The 18,565-nt window shown below is 40.0% G+C and overlaps 2 protein-coding genes across 4 annotated transcripts; one reads left to right on the plus strand and one right to left on the minus strand.

The window, feature by feature from the left end:
* Positions 1-2,085: 2,085 nt before the first annotated feature.
* slc25a17.L (solute carrier family 25 member 17 L homeolog) lies at positions 2,086-11,650 on the minus strand. Of its 2 annotated transcripts, none has more exon segments than NM_001088515.1 (9): positions 2,086-2,524; positions 2,659-2,741; positions 2,861-2,956; positions 3,174-3,319; positions 3,465-3,581; positions 3,825-3,976; positions 4,610-4,676; positions 6,224-6,284; positions 11,564-11,650. In NM_001088515.1, coding segments are annotated over 9 exon segments (933 nt in total). In that variant the 5' UTR covers positions 11,639-11,650; the 3' UTR covers positions 2,086-2,388.
* A 231-nt stretch (positions 11,651-11,881) lies between these two features.
* fhit.L (fragile histidine triad L homeolog) lies at positions 11,882-14,394 on the plus strand. 2 transcript variants are annotated; one of them, XM_018256884.2, is made up of 2 exons: positions 11,882-12,027; positions 13,690-14,394. In XM_018256884.2, exon 2 carries the CDS (start codon positions 13,815-13,817, stop codon positions 14,259-14,261), a length of 447 nt encoding a protein of 148 aa, XP_018112373.1. In that variant the 5' UTR covers positions 11,882-12,027; positions 13,690-13,814; the 3' UTR covers positions 14,262-14,394.
* Positions 14,395-18,565: the final 4,171 nt, after the last annotated feature.

The raw sequence follows: 18,565 nt of genomic DNA on the forward strand, positions 1-18,565 counted from the left end.
ACAGATGATCATGGTGCTCCTCATAGGATGTAACTTGAGTTAAGAGCAAGCCAGAGATTGTTGGAAAAGTCTTTCAGGTAACAAAAATACTTTTGCGGCCATATCTGGAATATGCTTTATTAAAGCAGTTTTTCTGGTTAAAGAATAATAAAAGTCTGTTGACAAGGCCAGGCCCCCAATACCTTCTGAACCACACAACCAGGGACAGTTCCTTAAAGTACTTTAGCATTAGTGGTTTCCATACTGTGAGATTGGGCCTCTTGGAGGTTTGGAGCGTTGGCAGGGAGCCCAGCCTGAAGGCCAGTTAGATTCAGGTTTGGGGAGATGCCTGGATTTTTCTAGATCAGTGATCCCCAACCATTGACTTGTGAGAAACATGTTGTTCACCACCACCTTGCATGTTGCTCTCAGTGGCCTCAAAGCAGGTGTTATTTTTGAATTCCTGGCTTGGAGGCAACATATATTGCCAGAGTCTCTTGTAGGTTGACAGACTGCACATGGGCTAACAAATGGGCAATCACAGCACTTATTTGGCATCCCCAGGAACATTTTTCATGTTTATGTTGCTTCACAACCCTTTATGCTCTAATCTAATGGAATTCTAGACAGATACAATTATGTTGGGAGAGAAGGAACATGTACACCTTTCTTTAACAGTAGTTGTTGCTCCAATAATGTAATATAATGGGACCTTGTGAGTGTTTGTAGATGTATTGGTGAAAATTTCTCAAATTTCTTTGCATCACTTTGTAGGTATTGATAAGGCAAATGTAAGATGTGAAAAGACCCTTTTTCAGCCAATCGTTTGTTTGCTCCATTCTTTGTGCAGCCACAATTCCAAGACTATCTAGTAGAAAAAAAAAAGTGGTCACCTAGACCCGCCTTAACTAATGCTGAAACTGAGCTTCCAGGAGTATATAGTAGAACAAAAATCTATTTGACTGCTTTAACCTTAAGCGACATTGTCCATATTGTACATTTGAATATCGTCATGTCTTTTTCTAGTCCTGGCCTAATTGTGTGACTGGGGCACAATTGTACTTGGAGAAGCCGATACTTTTTTTTTTTTTCTTTCCATTGTTAAAGGCCTGCATCCCATCCATAGGCAAGGAGCCATGTATAAAATATACTGTAAGTCTTCATTGGAACTTTACATAGTACAGATTTATATAGTCAAAGCCATACAGAGCATTGCTTTTATTTAATATCTTTCTAGAAATGGTGGCTTAGAATATTGTATTAGTGTTACTGGTTCTTTTCAATACCAGTGGTCCTCATTAATAGATATTACTAGAAGGTGCTAATGCAATATTTCCACTGACTCCTGTTGCTGCTTCACTGTATTCATTTTTCTTCTTTAGGTACTGCTGATTTATTATTATAATCAATCATGAAAAACCTCTGGTACCCACTGCTGATTATCCCAGGTACATAGACAGCAGTGGTATCAAACTCATAGCCCTCCAGCTATTCTCCCACCTGCAAGTTGATGTGGAATTCCGGGAATTGGACTTTCCAGCTGTTTGTAGTGGGAATTAAAGTGCAACTCCTCACATCTAAAAGGTTACTGGAGTTTATAGCTAGAGAACAGCTGTAATTATGCATTGTAGGGTTTCAGTCTGAAACATACAAACACCACTTATTTCCCATGGAAACAGTGACTTTGACCTAAAAAAAATCCCCAAAACACTGAGACCTCCAAACTGGGCTGATTCTCGGCTTGTGGATAAACACATGCAGAGATTCAGCCCCTACTCTCCTGTACTGGACCCAGAGCATATTTTGGACCAAAATGCATATTTTTGTTTATGCTCCAAAATCCACTCCATGTGCCTGGTCGGTGCTAATTCTTGCAGACTAACAATCAGCCCAGAGTGGCCCCTTAGACTTGGGAGACTGACAATAGCGCAGCAAACATTTTCCTTTCTAGTAAATGCGAGGTTTGGAAGGGACAGAGAAAAAAAATGAAAGGGAAGAGGTAATTAAAACAGTAAAAAGACAACAAAATCACATCCTACTCTGTCTATGAAGTTAGAGATTGGTTGCAACAACACTAACCTCAATGACAACCATAGGTACTTTCCATCCCATAATACCTAAATGGTTTATTGTACGTGAATTTTAAAAGACATTGCTTGCATATATCATTGTCTCCCCCACTATCACTATGTGAAATGGAGTATTGCAAATAAAAGATCACATGCCCAAGTTCAGCACTGGCAGAGGATTGCATTACGGTCAATAAATATATTTTTGGCAATTGTTTGGGAAGACAAGGATTCGTCAAATATAGATCCTTCGTGTCACAGGAGCTCATTTCAGGGAAACCCACATATTACATTACAAAATAGGAGCACAGTTTTTCCACCAACAGAATCCGAGTCCATATCAGCCTTTTAAGCCCATAATCCTGAATGTGAAGCTGGTCAGTTTCTCGTACACCAGGAACATGAGTGCAGCAGTTAGGACAGTCTGTAAAAGCTTTGCTTCTAGTCCTTTGTACAGACCAAATATTCCCCAGCGCCTGGAAAAGGAGAGGTGGGTATCAGCATAAGTAACATAAGAGACAACAAACTCTAAATATTACACTAATGCACATTACCCAGTCTGTATAGATATCACCAAATATGGCCGCCTTGGGACAGGAGCACAACTTACTTGACCCTTTGCTGAAGGAGATAGATGACCCTGTGTAAACTTCCTAGAGGCCGCTTCTCTGGATTTAGTTTCTCCTGTCCAAACTACAATACAAAAATAATATCAGTAACGAGCAGCAGTTAATTATACCAGGTGCCTCAATACATTCTGCCAGCCAATCAGCATACAGCACTGTCAAGCAGTCTTTGAAAGAGATACTTACCCTCAGTACTGACTGTACAGTCTGCAGTGGGTATGTCACTGCTGTGGCAATGGCCTTCGCAATAGCACCAATCACAAACACCTCCATTGCTGTCAGCTTTTGGGAAATACAGACAAAAGTTTACTTTACATTTTTGTTCTAAACAAAGTGAGGATCAGTATCCAGAGATGAATGCCACACAGCTAATAGCTGAAAAATAACTCACCCACCCACAGAAAGGCCAATGAGCTCAGTATGTGCCAGTGAATATAATCATTGGGTTTACTGGTTGATAAAATGTACTGCTGTTATGACTAAAGCAACGCATACTCACCTCTGTCTGGCCTTTCAGGAGTTGACGCTTTAATGCTTCATAGAACATGAACTGGATGGCTGGGTTAAAGACTAGCAGGAGAGAAGGGAAGGTCCCATTCCAGAGAGCCATGATTCCCTCTTCCCGCAGGATCCTTTGAAAGGCATCTAAGAGAGAGCACACGTTTATTAAAAAGCTTTGCTATTACACAGACAGATTTTTCAGCCTACATTACTTGTCAAGGAAAGGGCTCTGCAAGAAACTACTGCAGGAGTAAAGCCCACCCTGTAGTACAGAAAATATCCTTCTCACCGGATATTCCTGTATACGTCGTCGGGACAATATCATCACTGCGGAACTTGGCCCCCTGCAGCTTCAGCCTCGTATTCACCACCCAGAGCGGTGTTGTTAGCAGCACATTTACAACCCCTAATACAAACAAAATACAAAAAATCAATAGCTAGAAATAGGTCTATCCTGCATGGGCAGCACTGCAATACAGAAAAACACTGGCCTATGATAATAGATCAAAAGTTGAATGAATTGATAAACAGGCTAAGTCAATTGTCATGAAATGCAAAGATAAAACTCCCAGCAGAATATTAAACAAGCTGGATATAAAATCCTGGGAGTGATGTGTGTGTGTCATGGGATGAACCGATTGGTCGTTACCAGCAATGAAGCCAATGGTAAGGTCCTTGCCCGTGGTTGGAACGCTTCCCTTTATCGACAGCTCTTTCAAGCTGTTAAAAGTGTAGAAATAAACAAAGTTGGAGCAGCAGAGAGTGGAGATCACAAAGAACCATCCTCGATATGGAGCCAGTCTGCAAAAAAGAATTCAGAAATCATTAAATACACGAGAGAAGCAGGAACGTTCCGTTACAGTTCTATTCTGTGCAAATGATCATTTAAAGAAGAACTTTAACTAAAGCTTAACAAAGATGTAGGCTAGAAATGTTTTACATTATGTTACATACATGTTATGTTTCTATAATAGCCCAAGGCAACCACAGCCCTTTAGCAGTAAAGATCCGTGTCTCTAAAGATGCCCCAGTAGCTCCCCATCTTCTTTTCTGCTGATTCACTGAACATCTTGAATCCAAGGATACTGCAAAATGTTAGAGACCAAGGACTGTAATGATTTACTTTGAGCAAGCGATCGTCTTCCTCCCTTCAAGATACAACAGCCAACTATGTGCAGTAGAAAGAATAGGCTGTTTGTTTTTTTGGATTAGAAACTGAGCTTTTCACTCTAGCACCTGCGGACCTGTTCTCAGAAAGAAGGGTGGAAGAGAATCGCTTGCAAGTGCCATAGGCTGGTGCAGTTTTGTACGAACAGGAGCACCAGCCCGGTGTATAAGGTAAGTCATAACAATCTTCGGGGGTGCCTTAACATTTGGAGCCCCCTTCTCCTTTAAATGAAGAGAGCTACAAGGCATCTACCATAGTGGACTTACATCCCCTCCTCTCGCATAATCTCCAGCAGTACGGCCGGGGTTGAACGGGACTTCCTCTGGTCATCCACTGGAACACAAGAGAAAAGGGAGAATTGAAGGACACTCGCTTACGTATGAAAGGAACATTTATTCATATTACCTGATTGGTCAAGCTTAAATAGTGCATTTGCTTGTATGGATGTGAATGGACATTCCATAGATATAACATTGTCCTGGCAAAAATATCCTAGACTTAGAGTATTATTTCTGCTTTCATCAGTGTTTAGACCAGTCTTCAAAATCCGTATTGATCTTTAGGAAAGCGCTTGCTGAGGCTGATAACGTAGTAAATAAAATAAATTCAAGTTGGATCTAAATACAAACATTGAGCCGTCCTATCTGGGTTACTTTAAATCCATCCCTGAATATTTACACGTGCCAGTAACCTTCTGATATGAAAGGTGTGATTACTGATAAAAAGATGGTTAAGTGGAAGTGTTGACATGAGAGAAGAAGTATTTAGCTGGGAAAAAGCCGCCATCTGAAGCCTCTCCATATCCCTCCAGATTATTGTCCATGTTTAACATCCCCAACCTCTTGCTGATCCAGAGGGAGGAAAAAAAAATATATATATTTCTAGAATACATAGAGAAGAATGTAGTGAACAAGAGAAAAAAAATATAGAGAAATGGGTTGTTCACTGTCCAACACTTTTTTCAGTTCAGTTGGTTTCAGATAGTTCACCAGAAATACTTTTTTTTTCAAACTACTTTCTATCTGTCACCACTTTTCTAATACTTTATAGTTTAATTTTCACTTTCTTATGTCTTTCATTGATTCTGTGACTGTTCCAAATTGATACATTTCTTATATTTGTCCCTGCTGAGCAGAATCCCTGAGTTTTTTTACAGACAGCTGTTAGAATTGATACAATAGTTGCTAATATTCCACAGATGCTGCTGAGAAATGTATCAACTAATGGAGCAAATGGTAACAGTTCAGAATCTGCCCCTGAATTACTGAGCTGCCAGACTGAAACACCAAAGACAAAAGACATTAAAATGGTTGTTCAGCTTAAAATCAACTTTTAGTATGATGTAGAGAGTGATATTCAGAGACAGTTTGTTATTGGTTTTCATTTATTATTATTTGTGGTTTTCAAGGTATTTAGCTTTTTATTCAGCGGCTCTCCAGTTTGCAATTTCAGCAATCTCGTTGCCAAGTTCCAAATAACCCTAGCGACCATGCATTGATTTGAAAGGTGAGTAATAAAATAAAGTAGCAATAACAATGCATTTGTAGCCTCACAGAGCCTTTTTTTTTTTTACATGGGGTCAGCGACTCCCATTTGAAAACTGAAAAAGTCAGAAGAAGGTGTATAGTATAAATAGTTAAAAAGTAAATAAATGAAGACCAATTGAAAAGTTGCTTAGAATGAGCAATTCTATAACATACTAAAAGTTAACTAAAAGGTAAAACCAGCACCTTTTAAAAAAAATGGAAAGTAATTGAAAAAAAGTCTTAATTTCTGTTGAACAAATATGAAAACCACTATAGTGAAAAAAAGTATTTGAAAGGTAGACAACCTCTTTTAACTGAAGAATAGCTAAACAGCACAAGAACCCCAGTGATTACCTTGCAGCCTGAGCCGTGCAGTGTCCAGTGGATAGAAGAGAGTCATCGCAGCCACGCTGCCCTGGGAAACAGATAATATAATAATAATAATAATCAATCACAGTTATGGGGCAGGGGGTTTGTAGCTGTTTAGAGAACAGCAAATCAACTTGCCAGAACACTGCTCTGCTACAGTTCTGCTTATGGACTGATACAGACTGGATATTTATACTTATAAATGAATGTGTGTGGCCCAAAGTCTCATTTTACATTAAACAGGCCTCAATTCTTAATGGAAAATAGTGGAACCTGTGCAAATGCTGGTTGATAAGAGTGGAACCAACCCATCTGAAGCCTCTCCATTTTGCCTGGGGGGGATTAAACCAGTCCCTTAAAGGACCAGTAACATCGAAAAACTCTGCTTTCGCTCCTCTTCAGAAAAGGCGGCATGACTGCGATCCATTGTGCGGCGCTCGATTTCTCCTCTCTGGCTATCTCCTATAAGGAAGGCAGAGAAATCGTCTGCAGCACGATGGATTGCCTGATAGCGTTTTGAAGAAAAGCGCAAGCAGAGTTTCAGTAAGTTATTTGTTAATAAAGACTTTGTGATTTTAAAGTTTAATTTGTCTTGCTAGTTTTTTTTTCGATGTATACTAACAAATGTTTTAAAAACATTTTCTGAGATGTTACTGGTAGTTTAACTTTAATCAGGCTGCTATACAGGTTGTAATTCTGTATGTGGCCGATAGATGCCATTGTGTTCAGGTCTGATCTATTTACAACAGGGAACAGTGTGGGTGCTCACTATTTGATGTTGCTCCCAGGGGCCTCAAAACAGGTGCTCATATTTAATATGCAGGCATGGAGGCAGCCTTTTGATGCATAAAGAGCATATGCAAAGCTTCCTGCAGGCTGCCAGTCCATATAGTGCTGCCAAATAGACAATCACAGACCTTATTTTGGCACTCCAATTATTTTCATGCTTGTGTTACTCAACAACTCACCAGTTATATAAAAAAAAAAAAAAAAGCATTGTTAGCATTCTGTTCCATGGAAATATTTCTTAAATATATTGACTAATGAGCAAATGTATATCGCTATTTTTAACAAACTACTATTTATTATGTGATCTTAAACTGTAATAAGTATCTTAATGAAAGGAATTAAACAGGAGGGTCATTTGGTTGGGCTGTTTGTTGACAATGTCTTGAGATCTACTGATCACCAGCTAAAGGTCTACTGGTAAATCCTGATCTACCTTTTGGGCACCCCTGCCCTAATTTATAGAGTATCTGTACACGCTTCTAGCATACAAAATGCAAGTCAGCCAGTGTATGGTGTTGGTTCTGGCACAGAGCCAATCTTAACAGTTTTTTATGAAGTTACTGTGGCAACTCAAATATGAGCAATCACTTAAGGTGCCCATACATGGAGAGATCCGCTCGTTTGGCGATGTCGCCAAACGAGCAGATCTCCCTCCGATATGCCCACCTTGAGGTGGGCAGTATCGGCTGATCCGATCGTGGGCCCTAGGGCCCAACGATCGGATCCCAACGATGCCCAAACGGGCGGTCAGATCGCGGGACCGCATCAACGAATAGATGCGGCCGCGATCCGACGTGATTTTCTGTTCCATCCGATCGAGATCGGTGAAGCCTGTCGCGGGGCCCCATACACGGGCCAATAAGCTGCCGACACGGTCTGTCGGCAGCTTTTATCGGCCCGTTTATGGCCACCTTTACACGTGACTCCAGGCAGGTCAGTAGCATTCTCTACAAGTTAGTGTGGAATTGACACTGTGAGTTGGGTCTCACTTCCCACTGCTTCTATCAAAGACTCGCTAAGTGGCACACAAGCATGAACTTGTAGGAAATGCACACCCTGGGAATCTACACACAGTCCGCCCCTCCGATTCATCCATCGGCAACAGTTCCTCCCAGAGCTGTGGAGTTGGAGCAAATTTGGGTATCTGGACTCCAACTCCTAATAACTTTAAGTACTGAATATAATCAAATTTTTCCAGCAGCTTTTAAATGGCTACCCCCATGGCTACACAGCAGCTTGTTTATATAAACTATAGTAGTCTTTCTGAAGCAAACACGCAGCTTTTACCAGTGCAGAGCAACAATACATTATATTTTAATTACTAATTTATTACACTTTCAGTTTTTGGTGTTCCTGTTCCTTTAAAAACAGTCGTCATCGGAGTTGGAGTCAGAGGATATATGTACAACTCTAAAGCTCTGGTTCCTCCAACTAAATATCAGAGATGGAAAATATAGTGTTTGGTGTTCCATGTTCGTTTTTAGAACCATTGTTAAAGAAACTTAAGGACTTAATCAAAAGGCTCGACTTCCACATCTCTTATTCAGATGGTGATGTTGGAATTTAAATGTAAGTTTCCTCATGTGGCTATCCCTCCCCTTAAGCAACTTCCCCCCAAGGCAGTGCTATGTCTCATCAGCTTGCTTATTTAGCATGTCAAACCCACAGACAAAGACAAAGGCAATACCAGTGCATTCAACAAATACTGTTTAGTTAGATTATATGAGCAGGGATATATCAGGCCCATGTGGAACTGTCTGGGGGACTTTGCAAACATGTTTCATGGGTGTCAGACAGTGAGTTTATTTACTGATCATTATAAAATGAATAATGTACACACTACTGTAAAATATAAAGATACGAGTCTAACAAAGTTACTGAGAAGTTCTATGGCCATATAAAAGTACAAGGCCAAAATCCAAGTTCATCTATACAAGTAATGGAATTCCGAGGAGACATAATATCCTTAGGTTTTACCACAGGGGTTACTTTATTTATTATAATACACAATTTGCCGTGAGAGAAATGACATCTCTGAGCACCGATTATTACCTATGACATCACTAAGCACGGTTTAGAAGGATATAATTAAGAAAATATTCATGACTCTTGTGTATAATAAAGCTTATCTAAGACAATCAACAATCTCTTGCCTATAAACAGCAAATGCACTGATCATACAAGTATTGTCATCCATTTATTACACATTCTACCATCTGGTAACTGCTGATCAGATTCTAACTACAGACCATCCTTATTAAGGCTCATCACATCCCTGGCTTAGATATGCCAATCAAAAAAAACCTGCAATAGACTGATGAACCCCAAATGGAGTGATATTTTGCTGCCCTGGCCCAGCTTCAGCCTAAACGGTATTACACGAAAATGGAAATTATTGGAGCAGAATGCTTTCTCTTTGAATAAATGACAAGAGGGACTCCCTGTACAAAATTCTTTTCTTCTAAGGCGGTTTAGTAATTTGTCCAAAAAAGGAGGAAGAGTGTAACTGTAAGGCAGCTCTAAATGAGGTGAGTCATCACTGGGTCTAAGGCAGGTCTTAAGGTGGCCATACACGGGCAGATAAAGCTGCCGATATCGGTCGTTTGGACCGATTTGACAGCTTATCTGCCCGTGTATGGGGGCTTCCGACGGGTCTTCACGATCGATATCTGGCCACGATATCGATCGGGAAGGTTGGATTTTTACCCAACCGACCCGTCGGAGCCGCTTGGCGCATCGTAATTCGATCATTCGGCCATACGGCCGAACGTTCGAATTACCCCCGATATAGCCACGCAGTTTAGTGGCATATCGGGGGAAAGATCCGCTTGTTTGGCGATGTCGCCAAACGAGCGGATCTCGGAGTCTATGGCCACCTTAAGCCTCCCTAATCCTTAATTAGTCTCCACCCTAAATTATTCATACAAAACTCCTTTCTTGCTGGAGAGACCTTTCCACTGAGACCAGTTGGTTCAGAATTCGCAGGCAGGAAGCAAAACCCCAGGGATTCCCCTGTGACTGTGACTATTCACAAAATGTAAATGATGGGAGTAAATTTCAGTTATAACTGGACTTTATGAGAAAATAAATAGAAACTACTTCGGCACAACTGGACCATCCATCACAGGAACTGATAGAATTCAGTGAGATGTCACAGCTGGACAGTCTGACTTATACAATTTATTATATTTAAATACCAGTGTAGTCATATGGTTATCCTATCACACTGAATATCAGAGACACTTCGAACAAATACAAATTGCTGGGATGAATATCAGTTCAAATGTAAATACTGACGCCCTTCAAGCTGAATTTTATAATCATGATTTTTCCACCCAACAACATATGTTGTGTGTGCGCAACACTGAAGGGAACAACTTATTCAGATAATTATGGATAGAAAGAGTGAGAGAGAAGTATTCACAGTCTGTTAATGGGAGTAACCGAACCGCAACTCATAGCTGTATCATGGTGAGGCCTTTGCAGGGTAAACAAAACGATATAAGCAACATAATGCATTTAATGCAATATGACAGGAGTACTTTAAGGGAAAAGGTGATTTTAGACACAGGGTTTAAAGGGGTTGTTCACGTTCAAACAACTAGTTGTCTTCAGATACATCACCAGAAATAACGACTTTTTCTTAATTACTTTCTTTTTTCTATGTGTAATTTTTTTTCTAATATTGAAGTGTAAATTGTCATTTTTCACCATGTAAAGCTCTGGGAGCGGGGGTCGCCGACCCTGTAAACTGTTCTAAATGGATACATTTAGTTGATACATTTCTTATCTTTGTCCCTGCTGAGCAGAATCTCTGAGTTTCATTACAGGCAGCTGTTAGAATTGATACAATAGTTGCAAATACTCCAGAGATGCTGCTGAGAAATGTATCAACTAAATGTTGCAAAATTGTAACAGTTCAGAATCTGCACCTGAATTACTGAGCTGCCAGACTCTAACACCAGAGACACAAACATTCAACTTTAAACTTAGATTTTGGAAAAAAAGTAAAAAATAAATAATGGAAAGTAATTGAACAAAAGTCTGAAAACAACTGAACTGAAAAAAAGTGTTTGGAAAGATCACTTGAAAATTATATTTGTGTAAGATGGGGACAATGATACGGTATAATAATAATAATAATAATAATAATCATCATAATAGAAAAAACAAGGTTTATTAGCTGTTCTACAGTTACTGGTCTAGCAGTGAAATGAGAGGCTGGGGAAAGGAGACAAAATAGACAATTAACAATGAAATAAAGCATAAAGTGTCCCAGAGTATGTCTGGTTGTATCTTACTGACAGACTTCCATGTATTGAAATGAACTTGTCAGAATTAAGTATTAAGAGAATAATTCTAGAGTAAAATCGGTGGCAGGTCTGATAGAAGCAGCTTTCTCCAGTTGCAGCCACTCCATGATGTACGTGCGGGGAGTCACACACACTCACTATATGTTGCTTTTACACATCACTATTACTCACACATCATCACATCAACAAGCCTGATTAGCATGTGCCTCTCTTTTATACTCACCACCGCTCCAGATACTGCATGGACCAAACTTTCATATGTGAACACCGACAGCACAGCCGACTCCACGGCTCCCATCTCCAAACCCTTTGCTTCTCTTGTAACTGAGTTTGTAGCATCGTAATTACTGCCTTGATATTACCTGCTAGTCACGCCCTATCCGCGTGTCACAAAACGTCCGCCTTCAAAGCCCTGCTATTGGGTTGCGTTCCAAATAGTTACTGATTCTCAAGTTACGCTCATGCAGCGTTCCAAATACAGGAAGCATAACTGTTTGCGTTCCAAATATAGAAAGCATAACTGCGTTCCAAATACAGGAAGCATAAGTGTTTGCGTACCAGTTGTCGTTCGTAGCAGTCACACGTTCTCATTTAGCTTCCGGTCACACTCAACCAAGCCTCGCTTCTAATATTTCATCCATATTTCAAGCCTCGTTCTGCCTTTCATTGATTTCTTTCCTGTATGAGGTATGTTGTCGCTATACGTCCGGAAATATATGTTTATTCGTTTGCGCAGGACTTTGCAGAGAATGTTTCTCATAATACCTCTGATCCAGTTGAGTTTACACTCTGTCCCAGCATATAAATGCCCTCTATGGTTAATTTTATCAGGGGTCGGTTAATCTACTTCTATATGGGGTGAGAGCAGGAACCAGAGTCACTGAAGAAACTGTCATTTTGCTAATTGTTCTTCAGTTTTTTTAAAACTTGTTTTGGGTTTAAATGTCAGCAGCTATCTGGTTGCTATGGTTCACTTTACCCTAGCAGCTAGACAGTGGTTTGATTGAGAGGGCCTGAATGGAAAGACAAGATTTATATGTGTACAATAAAAGTATAGTTGTTTGGATGTCAGGGTCAGTGACCCACAACCCTCAAGAAGAGGAATTATTTAAAAACTGTAAAAATAAAGAAAAGTTGCACTTTCTGTATTATAGTCTGGTCATTGCAGTTCCATGTGAGTCTGATGGTTTGATTCCAGCTTGAACTAGCTGGCTATACTATTCCCATGCTGCTGGTATTGTGCCGAATGCTTGGTTATAGATCCATCAGTTGTGGTACAGTAGGAACTTGAAAATGTTACTATACTGCACAAATCCAAGTCTAGGCAAGAGATCCCTGGGACATACAAGAAACATATTGGAGTGCAGTTTTTATAGAAATCCTCCATGCCGGTGCATTATTTTCTGGATAGGGGAAACAGCTTTGGGTGGGGGAACCCATAATGAATGAAGTCTATCCTTGCACTTTAACATTCTTCTCATGCAAACTAATTAAGGTATTGAACCATTTTATTAAACCAGTCTGAGGAAATATATTGCTAATTATTAATTCTATTGTTTTGCCTTCACACTTCACTTTCACATGAACACTGTCTCTTTCATTCCTTACACCACATTTCAAATTCATAAATCAGATACATTTTGCAGGTAGTAGCCCAACTTTCCACTATGCCTAACGTGAGTTAGGGTTGAACATTTAACAGACTGTACCTCTCGAGCTGATTTGTTTCAGGGTACTGGGGGGCACAAGCAGTGCTGGGTAAAGCCCAGCCTTACAGGAGAGACAGAGTGAGGACACAGAAAAGTTCAAGTCACTCCTCCTCATGCAATAGTTTTATTCCCTTCTAGGCTCCTCCTTAATGTAGGCTCTAACCCAGATACCAATAATTTTTGATAAACTAGGGAGATTGGGTGCCTATTTAAGATCTAGATTGGGGGGCTATTTAAGGAAGTGAGTTTCCTAACTCACATTGGATTTCAGGACAAAAAAACCTTGGCTTTTGGTACAAAAAAAAACCTCACCAGCTTTTAGGGCCAAAGTTTTTCTGTCCAAAAGACAGTTTGGGTACAAATACGCAAAATGTAGAGGTTTTTAGGGCAGAAATTTAAGGTTTCCTTATGGGGCCCCTAAGAGTTGTATCTAGGGCGTTTTGGACAATCTTTACATCTCTTGGGCAAGCTCCAGGCCTCATATCCAGCAAGAAACATGTAAAAATGACTTTTTCCACCCACCACAGGTAACACCAGTTGTTTGTAGTAAGATACTTTTTATAAAGCCTATTTACACAGCATAAGTGACATATGGCTGCGACTGCTTTATATACTGATTCATATATTTGTTTTGTTTTAGGAAACTGGCATTGCTGAAAATATTGGGCATCACTGTAAGGAAAAGCGATACAACAGAGCTTTATAAAGAAACACATTTAGTTAAAGCTTTGCAAGGAAGACCTATTCTAGTTACTGTACTTTGCAATGTCTTTAAGGTTTGGCCAGCACCTTATCAAACCATCAGTCATTTTCTTTCGATCTGAACTCTCTTTTGCTCTGGTGAACAGAAAGCCAGTGGTGCCAGGTCATGTACTTGTCTGTCCACTGCGTCCAGCAAATCGCTTTCGAGAACTAAGACCCGAAGAAGTGAGTGACCTGTTTACAACTGTCCAGAAAGTGGCCAGCGTAGTGGAATCCCATTTTGGTGGTACCTCCCTCACTATCTCTATCCAAGATGGTCCAGAAGCAGGACAAACTGTTAAGCACGTCCACGTACACATCCTCCCCCGGAGAGCAGGAGATTTTAAAAGGAATGATCAGATTTATGAGGAGCTGCAGGACCATGACAAAGAAGGGCAGGACACTCCAGATAAATGGAGATCTGAAGAAGACATGGAAAAAGAGGCAGCTGCACTCCGGGAATGCTTTTAGTTCTGCCATTTAGGTGCTTGTTGGGTTGTTTTTTTTTCTCCAGTTGGGATGCACTGATTTAGCCAATAATTTAAATATTAAAGACGCTTCTAACAAAAACTGTTGGAACGTAAAATAAACTGTGTAAAAGTAATATTGCTGCATTTCTTTTATACCACATGTACTTCAGGAGTTACAATATATTTCTCTTTGTATTTCCCACTTACTTCTATTGTGGGGTTATTAGATAAGATTACTAGAATATTCCGAATTAACGGAGTGCTTAGCTCAGACTTTATATCATCACCTCCTATTATATTCCCTTACAAATGGAAAGTAAAGGCACCGGCCCAGGGAACTTTTCAACATCTTGTGATGTAGGAGGGCAGAATGGAAACATTGCTCCACGTGATCCTGAGATTTGTATGGGGCTGCAGAAATGATGTCCCATTGCAGGTATTAAAACTGTTGGCCAACATTACAGAGTAGGTTGCTGTGAATCAAACTGATCTCAGTACTCACTCACTAGCTCAGCGCTTCCCTCTCAATTTAAAGAGGTTATGGGTGTTGTGTATGGCATATTGTCTTTACTAATGGTTCTGATTATTGAATCAATGTAGCAAAAGCCAACTGATTAACAGACATGCAAAGAAACATACAGCCGGTCCATAGCACCATTGCTGTATGTGCAGCTTCCAACACTAGCACTGTATGACGGTGACCACACAATAGAGCAATTTTAAAAATTAAAGAGGGACCTGTCACCAGAAAAAGTCATTCCAAGGCATAGAGGAGGGGCAGGCAAAATTTGATTGACAGCTGAGATTTTCAAATGAGTTTATATTAGCTATGCAGAGTAGATTGGTGGGTACAGGTAATATGAACCTGACTTTGAGACAGTGTCTGAAAATATATATTGCCTCCCCTCCTTAAATCTTGCCACCCTAAAGGCAGTGGGGGCACCTGTCAGTATGTGGCCTTTAAGTAGGTGCAACAGAAAGTACCCCATTGAGTACTCCAGCCAGCAAATGCACACATGGAAAAAAATGCAGGGTCTTTAAAAAAAGGACTTGAACCACCTGACATGAAATGTGATTCACAGAACGATCTGGGCAGCTCAGAGAAACACTTCATAGAGTCTGGGCTGGATTTCAGATCATGAAGTACAAGGTAGAAGTTCAGTTCACTTCATGCACTGCTCACTTTTTTAGGGGGAAGGGGGCACTTTTGCAATGTTTAATCTATTAAAGGAACAGGTCAGTGTAAAAATAAAAACTAGGTAAATAGATAGACTGTGCAAAATAAAAAATGTTTCCAATATAGTTAGTTAGGCAAAAACGTAATGTATAAAGACTGGAGTGACTGGATGTCTAATATAATAGCCAGTACACTACTTCACACACAGAGGGAGGAACACGATCTTATTTCATTATCACCTGTGTGTGTCATTACCATGGGGACACCTCTGACGTCTATTAGAGAGAGATTACCTTCTCCCTATCGCCATCTAGTGTTTGGCCATTATTTATAAGATTTTTAATATAATTTTATTGGGGAGATTAATATGAACCTGTTCCATTGTTATAACATATCAATTCTTTGGATGATTACTCTATTAATCATTAGAGAAAGGCAGTGAAAAGATGATTTTCATATATACCTTGAGGGGAAACCATATTCATTTTAAATATCCAATGGCTTTCACGCTTGAGTAACTCACGTTCTAGGTCCCCTCTCCTAATGCCCAAATTCATTTTTTCGACGTCGCAGAATCTAATTACCGTTGGGTCCATGTTGTGTGCTTTTTTAAAATGACTAGCTACAGTAGACAGATCTTTCTCTGTTTTGTTCATATTTCCTGCATTTCTGATCGTACTGCAGGGCTGTTGTATTCTAGATTTCAACATTTGGCCAGTCATACCTATGTACTTTTTATTATATGAACATTCTAGGCAATAAATGACCCCTTTCGTTTTAAAATTGATGTAACTGTTTATCGTGCATGTTGCACTCTCCACATGGGAAACCGCTCTTATGTTGTTTTTTTTTTTTTACGGATTGGTGTCCACTAAAGTGACTCCTACTAAGCATATCTTTAAGGTTGGGTCTTGTAACATACTGGAACCATATTTCCCAGTACATGGCTTAAAGTTTCATCTTCCAACAGGATAATCCAATGTTTGTTTAGGATATCTCTTATCCAAGCACTATCCATGCTGTCGGTGCAATGATTCACGGCAGGAAAGGGTCATTCTTCCACTGTACAGAGCACTGGTAAGGCCCCATCTAGAATATGCCGTACAGTTTTGGTCTCTATCACTCAAACAGGACATTATTGTATTAGAGAGGGTACAGAGAAGGGCAACTAAGCTGGTAAAAGGTATGGAAAATCTTAGCTATGAGGAAAGACTGGCCAAGTTGGGGATATTCACGCTGGAGAAGAGGCGCTTAAGGGGTGATATGATAACTATGTATAAATATATAAGGGGATCATATAATAATCTCTCTAATGCTTTATTTACCAGTAGGTCTTTCCAGCTGACACGAGGTCACCCATTCCGATTAGAATAAAAGAGGTTCCGCCTAAATATTCAGAAGGGTTTTTTTTTTTTTTTGTATTACAATGAGATTTGTGAGATTTGGAATTCTCTCCCTAAATCAGTCATACAGGCTGATACATTAGATAGCTTTAAGAATTGAGAGAGGTTGGATGGCTTTTTAGCAAGTGAGGGAATACAGGGTTATGGAAGATAGCTCATAGTACAAGTTGATCCAGGGACTAGTCTGATTGCCATCTTGGAGTCAGGAAGGAATTTTTTCCCCATCTGAGGCAAATTGGAGAGGCTTCAAATGGGAGTTTTTGCCTTCCTCTAGATCAGGGATCCCCAACCTTTAGAACTCGTGAGCAACATTCAGAAGTAAAAGGAGTTGGGGAGCAACACTAGAATGAAAAATGTTCCTGGGGTGCCAAATAAGTGCTGTGATTGGTCATTGGATAGCCCCTATGTGGATTCTCAACCTACATTGAGGCTCTGTTTGGCAGTACACCTGTTTTTATACAAACAAAACTTGCCTCCAAGCCTGGAATTCAAAAATAAGCTCCTGCTTTGAGGCCACTGGGAGCAACATCCAAGGGGTTGGAGAGCAACATGTTGCTCACGAGCTACTGGTTGGGGATCACTGCTCTAGATCAACTGGGAGTTAGGCAGGTAAAAAAAAAAAAAAAAAAAAAAAAAGTTAAAAGGTTTAACTTGATGCACATGTGACTTTTTTTCAAGCTAACTTACTATGTTATTACAGTTTTTGTCTTGCATCCCTTTTGTTCTTAGCAATTGGGATCTATCTGTGTATCAAGCACAATCGTATGCTTTCTTACTTAATTTAACGGAGTATCCTCTTTGTCTCAGTCTCAACTTTAACTCTCCAGCTTGTTCCCTTAAAAACTCATCAGAGGAGCAATTTCTTTTTAGTCTTAAAAACTCCCCTATAGGTAGTATAACTGTAATGTTAAGTGGGATCAGATAAAGATGGCTGGTGTGATTTGTTCAGGCATCTACATTTGGGGCAGATGTATCAAAGGTCGAGTTGTGTTTTCCCAATAAATATGAGTTTTCAATGTTTGTTTTAGTAAAAACTCAAATTTCAAATTTGAGATTTTTTTATGCCCCAAAGCGGCATACTCGACCTTTGATTTCAGATTTTATCTGGTCGGATGCAGACACAGAATGCAGTGTTCTGACAAAAGCATGTCGTTTCAGATGACAAATGTTCCATGCAGTTTACACATCAGGTTTTTGTATCAGTCCTATTATATGCTGACTAATGCAACTACATCCGACTTGTAGAAATGCGCCTGGCACCATCCTACAAATATCTCCCATGTAGTTTAGCCCTTAGTACGGGGGTCCCCAACTTTTTTTCATTTATTTATTTATTTATTTATTTTTAGCTGGGAGACTCATTGAGAGGTAAAAAGAGTTGGGGAGCAACACATGCATCCTGGGGATGCCAAATAAGGGCTGTGATTGGATATTTGTTAGCCCCTATGTGAACTGGCAGCCTATAGGAGACTCTGTTGCATAAAGACCATATGTACTGCCAAACAAAGCCAGGAAATCCAAAATAAGCGCCTGTTTGAGGACACTGGGAGCAACAAGGGGATGGACTACATGTTGTTCACAAGCCATAGTTTTGGGATCCCTGCCATTGGCTAAAGAACCTGCATACAATACCTGTGGGTAATTATTACAGTTTGCACAAAGTTTTACCACCAGACCCCCCCCCCCGGTTGCCATTCCCCTGTTAAACAGACTACATTTTTGAAG

The sequence above is a fragment of the Xenopus laevis genome, chromosome 4L, assembly GCF_017654675.1.
Source record: "Xenopus laevis strain J_2021 chromosome 4L, Xenopus_laevis_v10.1, whole genome shotgun sequence".
In the NCBI taxonomy this organism is placed as follows: domain Eukaryota; kingdom Metazoa; phylum Chordata; class Amphibia; order Anura; family Pipidae; genus Xenopus; species Xenopus laevis.